The 23,402-nt window shown below is 44.4% G+C and overlaps 2 protein-coding genes across 3 annotated transcripts; one reads left to right on the top strand and one right to left on the bottom strand.

Annotated features, from left to right (window-relative positions):
• Positions 1-4,467: 4,467 nt before the first annotated feature.
• COL8A2 (collagen type VIII alpha 2 chain) lies at positions 4,468-7,844 on the top strand. The gene has a single exon (XM_063312146.1). It carries the CDS (start codon positions 4,470-4,472, stop codon positions 6,390-6,392), a length of 1,923 nt encoding a protein of 640 aa, XP_063168216.1. The 5' UTR covers positions 4,468-4,469; the 3' UTR covers positions 6,393-7,844.
• Positions 7,845-13,247: 5,403 nt separating this feature from the next.
• On the bottom strand, positions 13,248-21,526 carry ADPRS (ADP-ribosylserine hydrolase). Of its 2 annotated transcripts, XM_063312142.1 has the most exons (6): positions 21,261-21,526; positions 18,450-18,546; positions 17,603-17,810; positions 15,149-15,333; positions 14,962-15,062; positions 13,248-14,065 (listed from the first exon to the last, which is right to left on the bottom strand). In XM_063312142.1, exons 1-6 carry the CDS (start codon positions 21,514-21,516, stop codon positions 13,773-13,775), a joined length of 1,140 nt encoding a protein of 379 aa, XP_063168212.1. In that variant the 5' UTR covers positions 21,517-21,526; the 3' UTR covers positions 13,248-13,772. The 2 variants fall into 2 exon arrangements, with proteins under 2 accessions (XP_063168212.1, XP_063168213.1); XM_063312143.1 differs by lacking the exon at positions 14,962-15,062.
• Positions 21,527-23,402: the final 1,876 nt, after the last annotated feature.

The following is a 23,402-nucleotide window of genomic DNA, read 5'->3' as shown; positions in this document are numbered from 1 at the left end:
TTGTTTGTATTTTTTTAGTGCCTTCGAGTCAGGGTTGACTCCTGGCAAATCCCTTGGCAAAATTTCAGAAATGGTTTGCCCTTGCCTGTTTCCTAGGGCTGAGAGAGAGGGACTGGCCCAAGGTCACCCAGCTGGCTTCGTGCCCAAGGCAGCAGACGAACTCATGGTCTCCTGGCTTCTAGTCCAGCACCAGCACCAGCACCAGCACCAGCACCATCACCACCACACCAAACTGGCTCTCGTTGCCATCAAATCAAGCTTGATTCCTGGCGACTATGTGAACAAGCCCCTGCAGTTTCCTTGGCAAGATTTCAGAAGTGGTTTGCCATTGCCTGCTTGCAACGTGCCTCAGGCAGAACCAGAACTCACGGTCTTCCGGTTTTGCCTGATGCATAAGCACTACACCAAACTGGCTCTCTTACGCAATAAATAAATAACTTGAATTCACAGTAGACAATACTCTTCGTGATAAGGAGCGATTAAAATGCCGCCAGAAGCTTCTGCATTTGTTAGAGCAATCTCTGTTCAAGCAGGACATTAAAGAGTATTAAAATAGGGAAGAGAACTTAAGAGGGAAATCATTCTTCCAAACTTGCTATTTCTACACTCCTTGAGTGCAGGCATTTCAGACATAATTAGCTTCTCAGGATGCAAAACAGAGGATAAGATGCACTCTGGGCTACTGTGACCTCCCCCCCTCAAAAAAGAACAACGGGCAGCAACTTCCACGCTCAAAAGGCTATAGAGCCTTTTAATTCCTGAACTGGATCTCAGCAAATACAATCTAATAAACTTCATTGGCTGAAAAAGCATAACCGCCTCTCCCCAACTTATACAGCGCCAAAGCATCTGGGGTTGCTAGCTTTGGGAAGGCTGTTAAGGCAAAGCGCAAACAAGCCATTTTTAAGCAGTTGTGTTTTCTTAATTGTTGCCGAATGCCAGGCATTTAAAAGAAAAGCCCTATGGCCTTGGAGAGGGGGTGTTTCAAAGGGATGGGGAATCGTTTCATCTTGGAAGTTAAGTGTGGAGAGATTTCTGGGGGCCCCACTTCTGTGGACGGATGGGGCCAAATCACAAAAGCGGATAGAGGCGTGGTAACTTCTCTGCCTCACTTCACAACCCACCAGCCTCCTCTGCCTCTCCGATGGGCAGAATTTAAAATAAAGCCACTTTTTTCAGAGATTGTGCTAGGCAAGGACAGTATTGTCTGCCTGAGAACCACCAATGTCTGGAATTCTGCTTTTTCTGCTCCATCTCAGAGTATGTAATAGGGCTGGGGAGGGATGCAATTTAGGGACTCCGTTTTCCCCTGGCCCAGAAAATTCCCACCTCTGATTTAAAAGAAGGGTATGTGTGTTAATGTATCACTTTAAAAGAGGGAAAGTACTACCTCTGATGCCTTTTTGGAATGGATTTTGATGACACGTCTCCTACAACGTGTTACAAACATTGGTTCTGATGCTGTCAGGATATTAGCAAAGCGGTTTAATCACAGGAAAACATCTTTTGCATTTCTCATGGTTGCATCTCACGCTCAACTTGAACATTTTAAGAATGTTAAGAATTAATGATTAACGATTTCCTCACTATTCCTCCTCTTAAAGTTGAACGTCTAGCCTCATCGATCATTCCAGAAAAGGAGAGATACAAATGTAATTTGACAAAAGCAAATCCTTCGTTTCATGAGGGGCCTTTGGATTTTGACCACAATTCAGCTTCCGCTTTTCCTGGTCTGTATTAGCAGGACTATTCAACACAGTTTCTTTGTCCTTCTCGTCTTAATTCCCTGGTATTCTCACCACCAAGGTGGAGAATTTGCTCACCCTTTCAATGCAGGTTTTACAGTACAGGTAGTCCTCACTTAACAACCACAATTGGGACCAGAATTTTGATTGCTAAGCGAAGCAGTCATTAAGCAAATCTGACCTGATTTTACGACCTTTTTGTGGCGGTTGTTAAGTGAATCACATCATAAAGTGAACCACATCATCGTTAAGCAAATCACATGGTTCCCCATTGATTTTGCTTGCCAGAAGCTGGCCAGGAAGGTCAAAAATGGCGATCATATAACCACCGGACACTGTGATGGTTATAAATGCAAACCAGTTGCCAAGCTCCCAAATCGTGATCGTGTGACGGGGGGGATGCTGCAGTGGTCATAAGTGTGAGGACTGGAGGTCTCCTTCCTCAAACCAGTGTTGTCTGGATGAGGGCTAGGGAATATGAGAACACAACACGTTTGAAGGATACCAAGTCTGGGTCACAGAATTGCATCTTTTCCTTTGAGAAGATTCTAATTCGAATCATGCTCCTTCCCCCCACCCCCTTTCCTTGGCTAGAATTGGCCAGTTGCTCTGGGCTGTGGCCCCTGCATGCCCCCCATTCTTTTTCAGAAGACGGGGCAGGGGACAGTGGTGTGTTTTCTCTTTCATGCTCACATCACCCTGACAGCGCTTCCTTGTTCCGGTGACCTAGAAAGCTCATTCTCTTCTAAAGTTTCAAAAGCACAAGAACATATTGAAATAATTTTCTTTGGGAAGGCGTTTTTCCAAACACCAACTGGAAAAAAAAAATCTTGCTTAAGCATACATGTTTTGGTTGCATTATTACAGTGCAAGAGCTTAAACGGGCAAAGATCTAGGAAATTCATGTGATCCTTACTACAGCCGTGGATGGGGCAAACTTTTGATGTACAGTTCAAAATTTCCACTAACAAAGAAAATCACTTCAGTGGTAATTTAGGTTTTTTTCATATATAAAAATGAAAAAAATCTTCCCATGCCAACTCAGAGTTAATTCTGCCAGTGCCATCCGCGTCCTTTTGTTGGCATCTAATTTGGTGAAGTAGTTTTGTATCAGTTGAAAGAAATAAAGTAGCATGGGCCGAACCTTTGAAAACGTTATGAAGCGACTGGGTCTTAGGCCTGGATTAAGATAGGAATAAAGAGACGAAAGGAAAGGAGAAACAAAATTATTATTGTTGCTATTATTACTGCAGTGTCTACCTCGCCTTTCTGCCCAGAGGGAGTGAAACTTCTACAGATTCCTATAAGATTTATTTTTAAAAGACAGAAGCCATGGCAGGCAAATGAATTTAAATTTTGCACTACTAAACAGAAACAAAAAATAGTCTCCTCTGAACACTATTGTTTTGCATGCTAATTGTTGTCATTTTTTTTCTTTTAAAAAAGCGGGACTTTGATCCCTACAGCTGAGCCTTTCACTCAATTTGTGACTGCCCTGAATGTTAGCCTTCAAAGATGGGGAAACCAATGACAAAGTTGAAATTTGGGAGTTGAGTCTGGGTTGAGGCTTCACCATACAGAAGTCTTGCTAAGCCCTCCAACTGTCGCAGAGAGATCCAACCCTACAGACACGTCAAATTCAGTGTTCTCAAGCTTGAAAGACTATTCTCTGTTTAAAGCAGAGCTGTTCTGAGACCAGAACAGTGTCAGAAGACTTCCAATAAGTTGGGTTCTTGGTAGGTTCTCAGAGCTTGGCTGTTTTCTTGCAGACGTTTCATTAGCAGGCTGGGTCAAAACCAAACAAAACTAACAACTGAGCTCAGAGAACACCAAGAACCCAACAGTTCAACCCTGGGGTTCATATATTCTCCCTTCTTGGACCTTCCAATAAGGTCAGATAGGCTGACCGTACGTCCTGTTTTGAACGGGACAGTCCTGTTTTTTTAACATTTCCAGACTGTCCCGTCGTTTTAACATAAATGTCCATTTTGTCCTGCTTTCTTAAAAACTGTACTTAAAAATTTGAACATTCCCGCAAACCTGTCAGAAGTAGTCTGACTTTGAGTGGAAGGAGGGGGAGCTCAGCAGAAATGGCGGGGAAAAAGCCGCAGAGCTCAACACACCAGGAAACTTAAAAAGGAAAAAACAGGATTGACTGATAGGCGGTAACCAAAGGGTGAGCCGATTGGCTCCTGCCTTGAAATGGCAGGAAGAAAAGAACGTAAAAGCACAGCCAGAGGAGGAATGGTTGGTTGGGGACAACAGTTCACTAGACTCTCCAGCCCAGCCTTGCCTCTCGCAAACGAAGGAATCGGAAGATTCCCAGCCCGAGAAAACCAGAGAAGTTCCTGCCTACCAATTCAGCCCATCGCCCGGCCCTGCCCCGTTTTGCCATCCCAATGTCCTGTTTTTGTCTCGAGGAAATATGGTCAGCCTAGGTCAGAGCAACCCGTTTCAAACTTGAAGCTGCTGTTTTGAGCTCAAAACAGTTCCAAATATTTTGCACTGCCCAGAAGATCCCTTTGAAGAAGCTTCTTGCTTCATAGGGTTTTGCTGCGGCAGCAGGCTTCCTCAAGACTTGCAGCAAAGGGCCCTCCTGTGGCAGGAAGAGAGTTGAGGACCATCTCTCTCTACAAGTCACAGGAACAGGTTCTTTGCCCTGCTCGATCTCTGCCAAGATGCTCTGCCTGCCCTGAGAGATGTGTCCTTCATCTCTTCACAGATATGCCTCCACCACTGCTGCCTATGGACCTCAAGGGGGAACCTGGACCACCGGGAAAGCCGGGCCCAAGAGGACCACCTGGCCCACCAGGCTACCCCGGGAAACCGGGCACCGGCAAACCAGGACTTCACGGACAACCGGGCCCTGCTGGCCCACCTGGCTTTTCTGGCATTGGCAAACCGGGCCTTCCAGGGCTCCCAGGCAAGGCTGGGATGAAGGGGATGCCTGGGGTGGCAGGGGAGCCTGGCCCTCGAGGAGATCAAGGCCCACGCGGCTGGCCAGGGCCGCCGGGTCTGCCTGGACCTGCTGGACTCTCTGTGAATGGAAAACCAGGTGCAACCGGGAGCCCAGGGCTCCCCGGATTCCGGGGAGAACCCGGGGCCAAAGGAGAACCTGGCCCCCGAGGCGAGCGTGGAGTGAAGGGTGAGAATGGTGTGGGGAAGCCTGGACTGCTGGGCCCTCGGGGGAATGGGGGCCTGCCTGGCCCAGCAGGGCCTCCGGGGCCTCCTGGCCTTGGGAAGCCAGGGCTGGATGGGCTGCCCGGGGTGCCAGGAAGCAAAGGGGACTTAGGGCTTCCGGGTGAGCCAGGGCTGAGTGGGCAGCCTGGGCCTATGGGCCCTCGTGGCCCACCGGGTGTGGGTGGCACCGGGGTGCCTGGCATAGCTGGCATGCCAGGTCTGCCAGGCCCTTTGGGACCCAAGGGAGAACCTGGTCTTCGTGGCCTTCCAGGGATGCCGGGCCCTACAGGGTATGGGAAACCGGGTCTCCCTGGCTTAAAGGGGGACCGTGGGCAGCCTGGAGTGCCAGGAATCCTTGGAGACAAGGGGGAGCTGGGGATGGATGGAGAGCCAGGGGAGATGGGCCCCCCTGGCCTGGCTGGGGGCCCCGGCCCTCCAGGCTCCATGGGTTTGCCAGGCAAGCATGGGCTCCCTGGCCTGAAAGGTGAAGTAGGGCCAAGTGGGCCTATGGGACCCCCAGGCCTGCGGGGAGATCAGGGGCCCAGTGGTTTTGGGGGGAAGCCAGGGATTCCTGGGGAGAGAGGGCTCCCTGGCACCCAAGGGATGCCTGGCTCAATGGGTCCCAAGGGAGAAGCTGGCTTCATGGGGCTTCCTGGGGCTCCGGGCCTTTCTGGGCCCCAGGGTTCAAAGGGAGATGCGGGGATCCCAGGCCAACCAGGCCTCCGAGGTCCTTCAGGAATACCGGGTTTACAAGGCCCCTCTGGTCCCATGGGGCCCCAAGGTTTGAAGGGCTTGAAGGGCGAACCTGGCCTCCCGGGGGCCCCAGGAATTGGTAGAGTTGGGGAGCCAGGCATTATAGGTCCCTCTGGCCCTCCAGGGGTTCCTGGCAACCCTGGAATTGTTGGGCTTCCGGGGCCTCCAGGGCCCCCAGGCCCCCCCGGGGCCCCAGGAGTTTTGGCTGCCACAGAGATTGACAGCCACCACTTGCCAGATGGAGGTGTCGAAGGAGCAGTGCTGGGGAACGGGAAGCCCGGGAAGCCCCAGTTTGGCCGGGGGGAGCTCTCTGCCCAGATGTTGCCTGCTTTCACCGCCATCTTGAGTTCACCCTTCCCAGCCTCAGGGATGCCTGTAAAATTCGACAGGACTTTGTACAACGGGCAGAATGGCTATAACCCAGTAACGGGCATCTTCACTTGTCCCATTTCGGGCGTCTATTATTTTGCCTATCATGTCCACGTTAAAGGAACCAACGTCTGGGTGGCCCTTTATAAAAACAACGTACCTGCCACCTACACATACGACGAATACAAAAAAGGCTATTTAGACCAAGCGTCGGGGAGCGCCGTGCTTGAACTCAAAGAAAACGACCAAGTTTGGATCCAGATGCCATCAGACCAAGCCAATGGTTTGTACTCCACAGAATACATCCATTCTTCTTTTTCCGGATTCCTTCTCTGTCCCACATAACGGTCGTTGGGAATACCTCCTTTTCTCCCCTTTTGTCATAAACCTGTCTTTCTTGAAAAATAAAAAACAGAAAAGTCACTGGGAAGGATGGTGCAAGCAACAATTGCTTTGACCCAGCCAAGAAGAGCATCCGGGGGAGAGAACAGCAGTTGCTGGACCATCTTTGGATTTGGAATTCAATTTATCCTTGTGACGGCATGGCACGCCAAGCCCACCGAGGCTGCCCATCGTGTCTCTGGGGAGGCGAAGGCGGCCCTTGAAAGTCAGAAGGGGTTGGGAAAGCTGCAGCAGCAATAGCATTTAACGTCGTGGGGTTCCTTTATCACCTGAAGGCACCACCTTCCTTTGTTTAGCTCTTTTAAAATGTGATTTCAGTCATGGCCTGAGGCATAATGAAGACCCAGAAGGGTGAATTATGAAATTCTGGAATGCTTTGCTTAAGCATCTTTTACACAAAGCTCTATGTATCTTTAAAGCATCCCATTAGATGTTTATGGGAAAAGGGATGGCAAGTGAGCTATTATTTCAATGCCATGCAGAGACTTCTAAAATCAACTGGAAAAGCAGGACTCCTTATGTTTAAGAGCCCCTGGGTAAATCAGCTGGCCATATGTACATCAGGTGCAAGACACTACCTGTACTGAACTCCGTAAAATATTTGATATCTTTTTTTTTTAAGTAAAACTCTTGGTTTCCCTTCAGTAATTTCCACAATGGTGCTATTATTATTATTAGCTCCTTTAAAAGACATTTTGAGTAGTGCAATATCCTTTTGAAAAAGGCGCAAAGTGTAGTGTGCAAATATTTTCATTATTTAGGAATAACTTCACTGTCTGGTGTATGCATGTGTAATACACACACACACACACACACACACTTTATCTCAATAATGCTTGAAATATCTCTTAACTGAGTTACAGTTCACAGCTTTTGGAAACAATAGAATAAACTTTGATGATGTGAATTTATCTTAGCTAATTAGAAACAATCAAAGCCTTGGTCTTGTACAATGCTTTTTTAAAGTAGCAATCTGTTCCCCTTAAATGCTAAAAAGAGGGTTCTCTCATCAAAAGAAATAATAGCACATAAAAATATGCTAAGGATTCCTTTCTGCATAAATTATGAAGAAAATAGATGGATTTAATTAACTATTCTTTTCCTGGGTCCAGAAATGGCCAGAGCAGCCTGGTATGTTTTCCAGATTGACTGTAAACATAAACATTTCAACAACTCCATAATTGCAATCAGCACTGAATTTGTTGGCAAACATTCTAGGGTTTCACTTGAGTGAGAAACGCCATACCCTGAACGGTAAAAACAACAGGCAAGAAGGATGCCGGGGAATAAGATATTTAAGTCATCTGCTATTTTAAATATTCTACCCACTGGCTTTTTTTCTTTCCTATCATCCTCTTTTAAAACTGAAGCCGATTTGTCTGATTTAGGCACAACAAACGAACAGGCTTAAGATTTTCTAATTCCAACTGATTGTTTTCTAAATTCCTGAAGATGAGAATAATGCCAGAGGCACACTCCACATGCAATACTATCTTTGTTTTCGCTTTGGTACCCCACAGGCTAACATTGATGGAGCCAAGGGTGCACATTTTCTGCGTGCCTGGCGCTCAAAGGCCGGTTTAAGAGGTTGGTGCTCTTGATTTAAGTCTATTTTCCTGTGGAGCAGAGTCTTTCGGTTCTGCTCTTAACACCCTTCGTTCAAAGAAAATGTGTTAAGTGTTTAGCAAAACAATGCTGCCTATAGTGGAAAAAATGAAGCATTCTAACAGCAGAAGAGATCCCATAAATCCAGGTTTTGCCCTCGGTGCCCTGGGCATCATTTATTTATAGCATGCTCTACTGCACAGAAAACCTTTTCCCCCCTATGTATATTTGCCATTTGTGCGCCGGCAAGGCACAAAACAAAGACATAATGCAACATTTTCTCCAAATTCAAAACTAGGGAAAAGATTTCCAGGTGTCAAGTTTTACAACCTGATTATTCTCTTCTCGTGCAAAGCATAACCCTTCTGTATGCATGCATTATAAGCGTAACAAAAAAGCAGCAATCACATACAGGACGATGAAGCGTGGGCTAAAGAAGCTAATTAGCAAACCATCGTTAGCTTATCTTTATCCAGATATACAGTATCTAATCTTTGTCACAAAAGATTGGGGTTTCGTTTGGGAGTTGTAGGAGCTGAGTTTCAGTCAGCAGAAAGAGTGGGTCTGGAACGTCCTTTAACTATGCATTACAATGTGCATCTTCATATACCATGAGGAGGTCCTTTCCTTAAAAAAAACACGGCGCTAGTATCTTTGTTTCTAATCTACTATATAGAGGATTTTTAGTTTTTGTAAATACTTATGTTACATGCACTGTTCATAGTAAATTCGTTTTGAAATGCACTCCTGTTTGTGATCAGACTGGCCTTCACTTCTGAACTGAAATTACAGTACTTGATTGTATTGATCCAGCTTCAATAAATCTTATTTTACAGAGATTTATTTGCATTTCCAGTAATCACCTGCAAATATACATACATATATTTACTACTCATCTACAGAACAGCCCACCTTTCTGTCCCTACATTGTGAAATGAAGAAAAGTAATAATCACAAGGCTTATAAGCCAACAGGCATGCAATTACCCCTCTAGTTAAGGACCAGATTTACTGCCAACCTGTGCCTATGAAAACTGGCCCCTGCTTCTTTGGAATGCAATACAGTATTGAAGAGAGAGAGTTGGCTTCACAGTCCTCAGGTACCAATTTCAGTTGGGTTCTTTTCTTGAAAATAAATTCAGAATTCCCCTGAAACTGCATTCCTTTGAAAATATAATACTTTGAAAAATAAATATGAGACTTGGAGTCCTTGGTCCTCTGAACTTGCTTGCTTGCAGTCATTTCATTACCCGACTAGGTAACATCATCAGTACGTATGAGTTTATAACAGGGAGCAAACCTCACACTCACCTGCACTGATGATGTTACCTAGTTGGGTCATGAAACGTCTTCAGGAAAACAACCAAGCTCAGAGAGCACCAAGGACTCCACAGTTCAACCCTGAGCTACAGAGATTCTCTTCTAAATATAAGACTCGGTAGGACAACATGTTGATCTGCTCCCTCTTTCTAAAATTGTACTCCAGGATGGCCCAGTGTTTGTGCAGCCTTTTGGCAATGGTCAAAACAACAGATCAAAAACCTTGACTGCAGGAAACGGTTGCCTTCTATAGTGCAACCGATGTCCTACACAGTAGGAGGGATCTGGCAGGCAGGACAAGATGGTGCAGGAACCCAGTCTGAAGAAAGGTGGGTGGCTTCACGGGCCCCCAAGTACAATTCTCATAAAAACAGAATGAATGTGATACTAAAGGACCCCAGGATGACCTTCCTAAACACCTCCCCTCAACTCTACTTACATTGCAGATAGTTGGCACATGGTAAAAGAAGGGCAGTGTGTAGCAAAAGGACATCTGTGTAAGGTACCTCCTGGGCTTTCCTTGGAATCCTTTTGGCTAATCAAAATGAACAGGGAAGACCTTTTCTGGGAAATCAACTTTTCGGCAATTCTTTTGTTCAGGCCAGGAGGAAGCCAAATCTAGACATCTGGCCAGGCCTTTCCCATTTTTAAAAAAATTTCATGATTCTCTTGACCCCCTTTTTTTTGTCCCCCAGTGGGCCTACCTGGGCTGCTAATACTTTTGCCTCGGGGGTGAAATCTTCTATAAAAGGAGCTCTTTTTAAAAATGGAAAGAAAAACATCCTTTGAATCTCCCTCTCCCTCAATAGCAAAAGTCAGGGGCGGAGGAAGGGGAGACACCCAGCACTGAGACTGCCCCCACATTGCCAGTTTTCTGTTCATCCCAGAGGGAAACCATGTTGAACCACCTGAGGCCAGACGCTGGACTTCAGAGCAGCCAGTGTGAGCCACCCTCTCCCCCAGTGGGCAGAGGTCTGTCAAGTTCTTCCTGAGCTACACTTGCTGTTGCAGCCCCCAAGAAGGTGGTTGGCCCCTCCAGGATGTTGCCTCCCTGGACTCTGAAAGCAGAGTCCTGAAGCAGCCTTGCTGAGTTGGGCATCCCAGGCTGAAAGAGCTTGCCGTTTTCACTTGACATCAGCCTTTCCCGGTAGACCAGACTTGAACACCAAAGTCGTGGATACTACAATTAGTCTTTGACTATAATAAAGATTTGTTTAGTAAAATTACTTTTATAGGTTTTTTTTTGTTTGAGTGCCTTCAGGTCACTTTTGACTCTTGGGGACTGCCTGGACTAGTCCCTGCAGTTTTCTTGGCAAGATTTTTGGAAGTGGTTTGCCATTGCCTCCTTCCTAGGGCTGAGAGGGAGGGACTGGTCCAAGGTCGCCCAGCTGGCTTCGTGCCTAAGGCGGAACTGGAACTCACAGCCTCTCGGTTCCTGGCCTGATGCCTTTAACCACTGCACCAAATTGGCTATTATAGGGTACCAGTAACAGAATCCTGCAACTCTGAAAGTGCGTCTCCCCTCCCTCCCTGCCTTTATCCCCAGGGGAACTAGGGAGGGTCCAGTCTGAGATGCTTCCTCAAATCATATTCCTGCTTTGGACTGATTCCTCTTATCTGGCCATTGCCTTGGTGCGGCTCTTCCTCCTCTTCTTCAAGGTTATCCTCACAGCCCATTACATCTGACCAGCTGGGTTCAGAATCAGACAGATAAGCAGTGTGCCAAGGCCCATCCTTCGAACTGGTCTGGGTCCTCACCTCCAGGAGAACCACAGCTTCAGGAAGCCCAGGAGCACCCACAAGCAGCTACCGAGAGGAACACCCACCTTCCTTTCCCTTCAACAGTTGGAGGATCCATCTAACCCCAATCTTTGAGGACCAAAACTGTGCTAATGCACTCCAGAGCTGCAAAGAAAAGGTGGTTTAAAGGTGATTTGTTTTCCTGTCTTCAGTCCAGAAGTTCTTATTCATAACTTTATTTTCTGTTTCTAAGTTGCCTCTGTATTAATGCTCCAATTTAGCATGCATATGTGTATGAATGCTATATTTTGTACACGTCTACCCTTTTCAACTGTAGCAATAAGATTTGCTTCCTTTGTGGCAAGTGAATTTTTGTCTTTTCCTTTTTTCTCCTGTAACTGGACACTGTGTCAATAAATTGCTTCTCAACCCCTTCCCTTGAACTCCTTCACCTTTCCCTAATTGAAATGACTGTACTAAACTCCCCAGACTATTAACTGTTACTAATTTCCTTGTATGCCATTAGCCTCAAATATTTTGTTAAATTCCCCATAGTTAACTACTTATTAATTTGATTGCCCTGTACAACATTAACCCAAGTAAAATGACTGATTACTAATCATACTTTCATTTTTCAGCTGCCTGAATGCATTAGCCTGATGAATAGCCTCTATGTCCAACAAAACTGGCAGTATAGGAAGCCCTGAGCATGCCTGCGCAGTGAAGTGTGTGTGCCTGGCCAACTCAGTCTGCCTTTCCTGGCTTCCATTCAGAGCATCCAGTGCCCGGTGACCCACACTGCAGTAAATTCCTCGGTATCAATTTGTGTTTGCAGAGATGGGTTCAATACCTCTATTACCAACACCATCCCATATGCCTGGTGCTATCAGAGGTGGGCTGGTTAGGCAAGAAGCAGTGTTACAAAACACCCTGGCTCAACTTATAGTCGCTCGCTCTACTCAGGTGGCCAGTCAGGGTACATGGATCCCGTAGCCCCCCCTTACCTTCTACCTTGGTGGTGTAGATGGGTGCAGCTGGAACATACAGAGCACACAGCCCTGGTTGACAGTGGGGAAGGCTCACTCACAAACCCTTCAACTGAGCACTGTGGCAATCAAGGTTCTATTGATATACAGGTAGTCCTTGACTTACAACCACAATTGAGACTGGAACTTCAGTCGCTAAGCAGTGCAGCTGTTAAATGAGGCATCATGTGACTGTACCCGATTTTACTTTTGCTGCGGTCGTTAAGCGAATCACATGGTCATTAAGCAAATCCAGCTTCCCCCATTGATTTTGCTTGTCGGAAGCCAGATAGGAAGGTCGCAAACGGTGATTGGGTGACCCTGGGACACTGCAACCATCATAAATGGTGGCTCTTGAGATGGGTGGTGACTAAATTTGATATATAAATAAAATTTGATATATAAATACATGCTGGTCGCCAAGTGCCTGAAACGTGATCATGTGACCACGGGGACGCGGCAACAGTCATAAGTGCAAGGACCAGTCACAAGTCACTTTTTTCAGTGCCACTTTAACTTCAAATGGTCACTAAACGAATGGCCGTAAGTCAAGGACTATCTGTATCTGCTGAATTTAAAGCCATAATAAAGCTTTACGGATTAAAAGTATACAGTTGTTCCCAGGCTCACTCGTTCTAACTCGCCACCCCCTTACCCAAATTCTACTCAACTAGGCTGGCCAAGCACTAGCTAGAGGAACAGAAGCCACCAAGTCTGGACTCAGAGCGACTCAAAGAGCTGGTGTGTCCCAGGACCCTTTCTTATTCTGAAAAGCCTTTGTTTTGTTGATTTTTAAATTTGGCAGCTGTTGATAGGATTAAGGTTCCTTGGATTCTCCACCTAACTCTTCCTCTGTTTTTCTGATGGCACTTCTTTTGCATATCCTTTGGCTCTTGGTTCCTTCTCATCTGTTTTCTGAGGGTTCTTTTGACAAGATTTCTGGCCTTGTCCTTTCTGCACACGTGTTTGGTTCATTTTTAAGTTATGGCCACAACTGTCAATTTTAGCCTAGTCTCACAGTAGGGCCTAATTTCTTTGATGCCTAAGGAAACACAGAAATAATATCATCATACAATCCAGCCCTTTGATTTACAGTGCAGCCACCTTGGTTTTTCAAAAAGTTCTAAATTTATTAATGCCAGCTCACATTTCTGGTATTAAAGACACACGTTCCAGAAAAGCAGTTTGTGCAGCTCTGCCTGGTGAATTCCCAGTCTAATAGTGGGTCAAGCTGTAACCCTTACATATTTGTCCTTTGACTATGCCCAAACATGGTCCCATCTCAGTTCCTTTTTGACCTGCTTGGCAAACTGTCGTGAAGCCCATCTGCTGTACAGAGAGCCCCTAGTACAATGAACTAAGGGAGAATTTAGACTCTAACCAAGATGTAATTACAAAAATTTCAAAATCAGGAAAAAAAAACAGCAAAGAGAAAAGGAAAGCTCAGCAGTGACTATGCAGCAAAAATTGGGACTTCAGCTTCAGCAGAAACCTTTAGCAGGCAGCCATTCACTACGGCCGAGACATTCTTTGGGGGAAGACAGACTGCCCTACTGCGGACACGATTCACCTCCTCTGGAACATGATGCAAAACTACAGATGGGATTGCTGGGTGCCAAATTCCCATTCTTGGCTCAGGTCTGCTGACGGTAGAGTTCATACAAGCCATCGGCCAGCTTCTCGGTCTCCTCAAAGGCTTCACAGCTGTACTTCCAGCTTTGGGGCACCTGCTCTTCCCCATAAAACGCCCCTGCAATGGCTCCTGCCATGGTTGCAATCGTGTCCGTGTCCCCACCCAATAAGATGCAGTAGATAATGGTCCGCTGCAGACTGTTGTAGTCCTCGGGGATATCTGGGTGAGATTCCATGCAGCGCAGGAATGAGTAGATTGCCGTGGGGACAGAATGCAGAGCTGCAATGCCATTGCCTGGATTGAATCAAAAGATTCAATTACCTTTAGCAGATGACAACAGAGGTACCTAGCCTTCTGCCACAAGCGAATGCAAAGTGGCCAGAAAAAGAATAAAAATGGTCATATGTACCAAACACAGTTATAGGAGTCTTATTCACATTCCAAGGAATGACCTGGAATAACAAGTCCTCCAAGGCTACTGAAAAAATGGAAGGGCAGCAGAAGCTAGGTCTGGGCTTGGGCCTCCCTGCCCTTCCCTCAGCAGCAGCAATATTATGCCAGACAAGAACTACACATCTGCTTGTATTGGGTACAAGGTGCAGGTCTCCACCTTTACAGAGTGGTAAAGAAAAAGCCAAACAGCAGGAATGGGGCCCGTTAAAAACTTTGGCAAAGTCTACAAGCATGTTATGCCAACGTTACACAGATGTTGGTACTAGTCCCCAACATCTGACAACTGGAGATATACCTCCTTTAAATGCCGAACTTACATTCTTCCTCACAGGGAGCGTATCTGAATCCTGAACGCCTTTTCCCTACAATTATTACAGCAGCCTTTAACAGTGGAGCTTAGTGGGCCAAATGAACAAAGCTGCAAGTATCTCAAACTTTCTGCCTGTTAATTTCATCCTAGCTCCTCTTTCTCACAGGCATATAAATGTTGCAGTAATAATCATTTTTATTCTGAGCAGGAATTAAGGCTTTATTCATTAGCTCACCATGCTGCTGACTGCAGATGTCACATCTAAGTTTATTTCATTCATTCATTCATTCAAATTTCTATCACCGCCCATCTCCCCCAAACAGGGGGACTCTGGGCAGTTCAGTTATTTTTATTAAAGAGATTACAGCCTTTCTGCTTGCAAAACTGTGAAGGGGGAGTTATTCCTTGTATTTAGGAATGCACTTACCTAATTCTTTTAACACATCTGATCTGGACACAGTACCCTGTTCCAAAAACTCTTTGATCTTCTTTAAACGCCTGGCAAAGGGGCGATCCTCATAGCCCAGCCTGATGAGAAGGCACAGAGGTGAAATATTTCTGTGTGCCGCCCCCTTGTGTTACAACAACCAATCGTAAATGTAGACACTACTTACATTCGCGCATCAGCCACAGACTTGTCATCAGCTTCCACATCTTCCATGTGGCCTATCAGCTGCTCCAAAAATTTGTCCCGATTTGACTCCCCACGGAGAGCATAATGGACTGCTAAGGCTTGCAAGATGGCTCCGTTATAGCCCAAGGAGTTTGCGTGAGTCAGCTCAGCACTCAGTTTAGCAAACTGGAGAGACAGAAAACAATTGTTTTAGAAAAGCTAGGAAAACTTAAAATAATTAGTGGAAAGGCGGCTTCCTTTACTACCTTAATACTTGTTTTGGCCATTGCTGGCAGCAGATAGAAAGCAATCACACAACAAGGCAAACTCAGATGCCTTAAAGTATGGTATTTAAGGGTGAATTATTTAATGTAAAGATAGTAACCAGAAGCAATTTTAACATTTATAAACAATTTGATATAATCACCAGTCAGGGACAATGGTAGGAAGTCTAGAACTTAACACTGTTTTTACCTATTGTTTTTAGTCTTTTTAAATAGTTTTATTCCTTCTTTTTCACAAGATCATGTGCATTTATTTAAGGTAGTGACTAACAGTGGTGATACACATATAACTATTAATATTTAGGGTTTCACAGTGATTTACAGCTTTCATCAAGATAATACAATACATTTAGTTTTATATATTCAATTAATCCTTTAATCGATGAAATGAATTTTAAATTTTATGACAATTGTAAATACTATTTACTGAGATTTTATTTCCCATCGACTACCCTCTTTTCTTATTTTCTTTTCTCTTTTGTGTAGGGATTTATTTTATTCTTTAAATGTTTTAAAATAAATATATAAACAGGATCTTTACAGGGTTTTTTTTAAAGAAAGCAGTTACAACACTACTAGGGAAGCATATACTGGTCCAAAGACTTTGTGCCTATCTTTGACTAGATGGGACATGCTTCATTTAGGGTCAATTAACCCAACACACAAGGAAAGCCCACCGGCAGCGCATGAAAGAAAAGGTCTTCTTCCCACTGTCGCTCCAACTGCTGCAGTTCTTCTTCATGTAGAGAACCAAGGGGAGACACATCCTTTATGAATGTGTCTAATCCCCCTTGAGATGGGCGCTATCATATCTTGGAGCAACTGCTTTCTGAATTTCTCGTATTTAGTTTCGCTGGATGAATCCAGATTCTAAGTTAATTTTTCCACATATACCAAGTATAAGCCAGCTTCTCAAGGCAATGAAGTCTTAGTCAAAGCTTAGTGAACAGGCCTCATTAATGAGATACGTATTAAACTTTACTCCTTCTTTTCCTGAACTCACAGGGAAAATGAGTTACAAACAAACAGAGAGACAGACAGATGGATCTTCATTCCAGGTCTTCGGTGCTAGTCGTCCTAATGTGAAAGGCTACAATATCTGATGAAAATTAATTCAACCAAAAATAAAGGACAGAACCTATTAATGGAAGGCATATAGACACATTCGATAAAAGAATAGTTCTGTTTTCTTATCTGTGCAAAAGAGCTCTGAACAGACTAAGGATATGTAAGGAGCAGATCTGAAAAGTGGTTCTACGCAATTGGGCATGTACATCTCTCACATATGTTTAGCTTGCTGGTTCCCAGACGAACGCCTAAACAAGGCCATATATGCAGAAAGTGTGTGCAAGGAAAAGTGGAATGTGCATTTAACCTAGCAACATCCAAAATATGACTTCGTTAAACATCTTGGATGAACACTTCCTCCATAAATCTCCTTCATAAATCTCCTAAATCTCCTAAATCTCCTTCATAACTCAACATACTGTTGAATTTCACAACACTCCTTAATGGCTAATTTTATGGCTCTCCTGGAAAAAAAAATTGGTAGTCTGTTCTAATACTGCTCCCCAATGTTCACATCTGATGCCAATCCTAGACTTCTTGGCATTACCCATCAACTGTTTCAATGTTATTTCTTCTCTGAGGGTATTTACCAGGAAAAGGATAGTTCACACACTCTTCTCAAGACTGCATTCCTTGAGAGTCTCCACCCCAAAGCAAGCCTAAGAGTACCTACAATGGCATTCAGTTCCCCAGAAATATTGGCAGCCCACCCACGATGGTAGGAGAAAGAAGAACAAGAAACAATAAAACTCCTGGACTGCCCCTAACATGTGGTTCCAAATTGGCTACTTTGATGATACAGATCGAGAGACAACTGATTTGTCTCTTGATCTCTGTACTTGGCATAGCTTAGCTCAGTGTTTCGCAACCTTGGCAACTTTAAGATGTGTGGACTTCAACTCCCAGAATTCCTCAGCCAGCATGGGGATAGTTACAGCCAGCATGCTGGCTGGGGAATTCTGGGAGTTGAAGTCCACACATCTTAAAGTTGCCAAGGTTGAGAAACACTGGCTTAGCTTGTTGTATCAAATAGGACTGCTGTGTGTAAAATGCTTTCAATGCTACATAAATAGTAGGCATGGAATCCAAAACAATTAACTCACCTTCTTTACATCTTGGACATCCGAATAAGATAACGAAATGCCTGCAATCCTCATGGCACCACCATTCCCATAGGAACCTTTCCCATTAAACTGCTGTCTCGCGGGCTCAAAGACATCTCTGCTTTTAGGACTAAGGAGTTTCTTGAATACAGTAATCACGCCGGCTCCATAGTTTCGGTCAGGGTTCTTCTTGTATTCTTCTGCAAACCTGCCAGGAGAAGAACTTTGTTACAAAATACTCCATATACATTCTGTTGGCTCGGAAAGATGCTAACCGCAGGAGAAGACTGCTTTACTAAGGGGTACAGATCAAGCACTAAGGATGTTATTTGGAGGATTCATTTAATCCACATGTGTATATTAACTGATCATACTAACTCATCAAGAGAATGTCCACAGCTCTATTAATATTTCTAAGATTTCAATGATTTAGCTCTATCACCTGGATTTGCATAACACATAAGGCTAAAAAGTGGTTGGCTTGTTCATGTTTCAGTGCGTTGTGACAGGGTAGATCCATATCAGCCTGTTCCTGATGAACACTTTACAGCTGTTCCAACATTACTTTCCACCTGGACTCATAAAATACAGACATAGCAGCAGGTGGGACTTGAGCTGATGAGAATTCAAGATATCAAAGAATATCTGGGATGTTTCTCTGCTCTCTGCCAAACACAGAGGAGGTCTGGGAATGAGATACTGTTTATCCCTTGAGAGCAGACAGGCCTGCTTCACTTTCAAGTTGAATAAGCCTGCACTGCACAAACTTGGTTTTCATGCAAACCAACTCATACCTCTACCTAATCCAATAAGGTTCCCTCTGCCTGAAAGCAGCCACATGCCTTACCTCTTTGCCATATCCACTTCATCAAAATCTTGCTTGGCCAGTAGTGACCGAACTACAGAGTGGGCCATTGCTGTATCATCGCTGTAGCAGAGGATTTCTAGGGAGCAAACAATAAAACAATATATATTATACACACAGAGACACGTATCTATGCGTGCACACTCACCTGTACACATTTTCTCTCTCTCACAGGTAAATGCATCAAGGACCTTATTACCTCTTATGCTTCTTGACCTCAATGGCCCTTTGCAGACTCAGTAGCTCACACTAAAGGCTAAGATATGTACAGAAGCATGTGTAAATATGAAAGTTTGTTGCCATGCCTCTGCACATCTGGACACTCAAAAAGAATCTTCCTGAATTTAGTATGAAGATCCAAAGGAAGCTTTACAGGCTTTGGATCAAGCACACAATGTTATCCACAACTGGGAATCTTGAAAAGCAGTTTGGAGTCTATGAACTGGCTGTTTACTCCTTTCCTGACCCTAAGAGGAAACAGGGATGTTGCCATTGTGTTTCTTCTTAGCTCAACTGCTAAAAGTGAATTAGAGAAAGACAAGCTGAACAAAATGGAGAGGGCAAATTATTTCTAGCATTGTGGTCACTAAGTGACTCATCAGTCTCCTTGTGAATTAGGCTACAATTCTGTCATGTTAAACACTGGAAGTTTAATAGAAGCTAATCATGTTTATGTTTTAATTATATTTTAAAATTATATAATTGTAATTATATTTCATAATTACTATATTATAAAACAATTATTTTAACTATAATGTTAAAAAAATCTAATAATTTTAATAAAATCTAATAATAGCTTGAGAGCCAGCTTGGTGTAGTGGTTAAGTAATCAGGCACCAGGCTAGAAACCAGGAGACAGTGAGTTCTAGTCCTGCCTTAGGCACAAAGGCAGCTGGGTGACCCTGGGCCAGTCACTCTCTCTCAGCCCTAGGAAGGAGGCAATGGCAAACCACTCCTGAAAAACCCTGCAAAGACAACTGCAGGGACTTGTCCAGGCAGTCTCCAAGAATCAGACATGATTGAACTGACATACATACATACATACATATATATATGAAAAGTTTGTCAGTTTAATAAACATTATTTATTAAATTCAATCTGGCAATATGCATTAATATTATTCGCAACCTAATTCAAGAGAGAATGAGATTGTTGTGTTAAATGACATAATGGTAGTGTCACTAATAATAGTGATATAATACTTTCTCCTTGTCAATAAGGGGGTAGTTGTCACATTCATAAGTCACTATGCCAGTTTGTTTAATGAACATAAATCTGGCAAACTGACATTAATATAGTAACTTTAGTCAAAATAACTACCATACAGTATTACTAATTTAGAGAACATTTATGAAACATTTGGCAAAATGACATCAAGATGTTCATGCTTACCACTCTATTTGCAAGCATGTTTCCACTAAATATACAATAATACTTAATATCTAATGCAGGGTTTCTTAACCAGGGTTCCGTGGGGTTCTGCGAGAGGTCCCTAGGGGTTCCCTGGGAGATCATGATTTATTTAAAAACTCATTTCCAATTCAGGCAACTTCACATCCAAGAGGTCAGTTTCATTCTTTATTTTCAGTTTAAGAACACTGTTAATACATACATACAGACCTACCCATGGAACAAATATAACAATTTGAGCCTGAATGTGCAGGGGTTCCTCGAGGCCTGAAAAACATTTCAAGGGTTCCTTCAAGGTCAAAAAGTTGAGAAAGGCTGAGCTAATGTAACTATTAGAAACCACATTAATTGTTCCTCTCTGCAAATCTAGACAGTGATTCCTTCCTTATTGGTGATGCAATGTTACCACTTCCATTTAACCACCCCACTTTTATACATCCTAGGTAAAGGTAAAGGTTTCCCTTGACATTAAGTCCAGCTGTGTCCAACTCTAGGGGGCGGTGCTCATCTCTGTTTCAAAGCTGAAGAGCCGGCGTTTGTCCGTAGACACTTCCTCCGTGGTCATGTGGCTGGCATGACTAAACGGAATGCCGTTACCTGCCCACCGAAGTGGTACCTATTAATCTACTCACATGTGCATGTTTTCGAACTGCTAGGCTGGCAGGAGCTGGGACTAGCAATGGGAGCTCACCCCGCCACGCGGGTTCGAACCGCCGACCTTCCGATCGGCAAGCTCAGCAGCTCAGCGGTTTAACCCGCAGCGCCACCGCATCCCTATACATCCTAGTAAGCTGTAATTCCCATCATAATTACAACACAGCCAAAAGAGATGCAGAGCAGCTGAATCTTTTATCTGGAAGGGTCTTGTCCCCCTTTGCCCCCTCCCCCCATGAAGAGAGCGAGAATCAGAGCAGCAACCAAAGTTTTAGGCCTAGCAACAGGAATAATAAAATGAAATAAATAAATGAATTAAATTAAATTAAATTAAAATAAAATAAAATCTAAAAATGAAATAATAAAACAAAATCTAAAACAAAATCTAAAAATAAAAATCTAAAAATGAAATAATAAAATATGAAGTTTAAAAAATAAAATAAAACATAAAAGGTGAAATAAAATTTAAAAAGAAAATAATAATGAAATAATAAGATAGAAAACAAAATATAAAAAAGAAAATAAAAATTCAGAAAGAAAACAAAGAAATGACACATGACATGACATGAAGTAAAATATAAAAAATAAAAATTCGGAAACAAAAGAAAATGAAAGAAGACACAAAACAGCATGCTGAGGGAGGAATCCCCGCAAGGCGCCCGAACTGGGGAGGCATCCTCGCGACGCACGTGGGGTCCCTCCCCACCAGGGACGGGGGCAGCGACCTACTGGAGCCCCGGGCCGTCCCGTTCTGCTGCTCACTCGAAGCGCGGCCGCCCTCCACGCCCGGCCCCGCGGCTGGGCCTCCCCGGGGCGGGGGCGGCGACTGCAGGGCGCGCACGAAGCGCAGCAGCTCGGCCGCGCTGACCGCGTCCTGCCCTTCGAAGCCGCCGCCCAGGCAGTCGCCCAGCAGGGCCCCGAGCAGGCAGCCCCGGCAGCGGCTCCGCGTCAGCTGCGAAGCCCCGACCGCCACCGCAGCCGCCATCTTGCGGCGCCTCACCTGTGGCCGCGGGGGCGGAGCCTCTGCCCGGCCCGCCCCCGCCCTTCCCTCCCGCCCCCGCGGCTCCAGGTGCGCCGCGCCGCGCCGCGCGGCCCCGCCCCTCCTCTCTGTCCTCGCGCGGGCAGGCTCCAGGTGTTCGGGGCCGGGCGAGCGGGGATGGGGAGGAGGCGCGTCCTCCCTTTCCTTTTGGCCTCTGGTCCTCCGTCCGTGGCCTGAAAATCAAGTATGTTCCAGCGTTTGAGGGTCTGGTTTGGCTTTTTTGGACTGTTTGCACAAGAGTCGTCGGCCAAAATTCTGTGTATGGTGACCTTGCAAATTGTCTTTTTTCTTTCTTTCCATCGTCGTTCGACAGACTCGGGAGCCTATTTATTTATTCCAGATTCCAGCCATCGGCTTCAACTCAGCCCCCTGTGGTCTGTAGATCAGTGTTTCTCAACCTCGGCCACTTGCAGACGGGTGGACTTCGACTCCCAGAATTCACCAGCCAGCATGGGGAATTCTGGGAGTTGAAGCCCACCGTCTGCAAGTGGCCGAGGTTGAGAAACGCTGCTCTGGGTTAATATGAGAAGTTCAAAAAACTTCCCAGAAGGCTTGTATTGTTGCCATGAAAAGCTCTACTCAAGAGAATCTTTTCTTAGCAAATTTTAGGTGCAGTTAGGAAGAAAGACAGGACAAGAGAGGCAGATGAGATGAGGCACAAATTGCAACCAACATACAGTAAACTGCAGAAATCCAGGGCTTGCCTACTCTGCATTAAATGCAGAAGAGGAACTCCCATGCCAAAGGTCCTGCGTGGAAGAACTGAAGCAATTTGGATATAAACAAATGTTTTGCCATGGACTCCTGAGCATAGGAAGAGTTTGAAATGCAGCAGCAAAAATATTTAGGAAGTACTAGCTAGCATGTAGCCACGTAAGAATAGTTTCAATTTAAAAGAAAATTTGGGCCTTTGTTTTTGTACATAATAACAGTGGCAAGACTTTTGTATGCACAAAGATGGAAAGATGAACAAATTCCCACAATCGAAGACTGGATGGTGAAATTATTGGAAGTGGCAAAACTGACAGCACTGATAAGAGAAAATACTGTGACAGGATTTGTTTCTATGTGGAAACCGCTTCTGGATTATTTGCTTGTATCTGAAAAAAAATGAAGTTTTGATTTTGGGTTTTGATGGTTAAATTGTTATTTTTTATAGAAATAATGTTAAGGTTTAGTTAAGAGTAAGAGTTTAAGGTATTATAATACACATTTATATCTGTGTTGGAGAAGGTCAAAAGTCACTTCCTTTGTACCTTTTCCTAGCTATTCTTGCAATTTTTAGCTTCTCTTTTTTCTTTTTGCTCTTTCCTCAAGCTTTTTTATGCTGTGTATTTTAACTGTATTTTGGAACTTCAATAAAGTTCTTATTAAAAAAAAAAAAGAATAGTTTCTATATTATATTTGTAGTTGGGGTTTAAGAAGAAGTTGGTCAAAGCAGCTAGAGGTAGCTGAAGCCTTGACATTTAGCAGGTCCAACGAAGCAACTCAGGTCTATTTTAAACTTTGTCTTTTTACAATTAATTTGTAACCAGTCACATTTATAATCTTGTATTTCTTTGTTGCTTGCTTGTAAATACACCGTTTCTTGTGCAGTGGGGTCTTACCCATGGAATGTTGCTGAACATGCCCATGTGCACTTGATCTGGCTTTGCAAACCCATAATAAAATTTGGAGACTGAAGTGCTCCAGTATCCTGCTTAAGTAGGCCAAACTAACCTCATCTTTAGAAGGGAGAGATGGGGTGGAAATTCAGGAGTTCCCTCTAACAGATTTTTCTCCAGCACCTGGCAGTCATGAAATGTCTAGCGATTCACGAGTTGAAGCTTGTC

This window comes from Candoia aspera, chromosome 10 (assembly GCF_035149785.1).
Source record: "Candoia aspera isolate rCanAsp1 chromosome 10, rCanAsp1.hap2, whole genome shotgun sequence".
In the NCBI taxonomy this organism is placed as follows: Eukaryota; Metazoa; Chordata; class Lepidosauria; order Squamata; family Boidae; genus Candoia; species Candoia aspera.
This window is presented reverse-complemented; position numbering and strand designations above follow the sequence as displayed.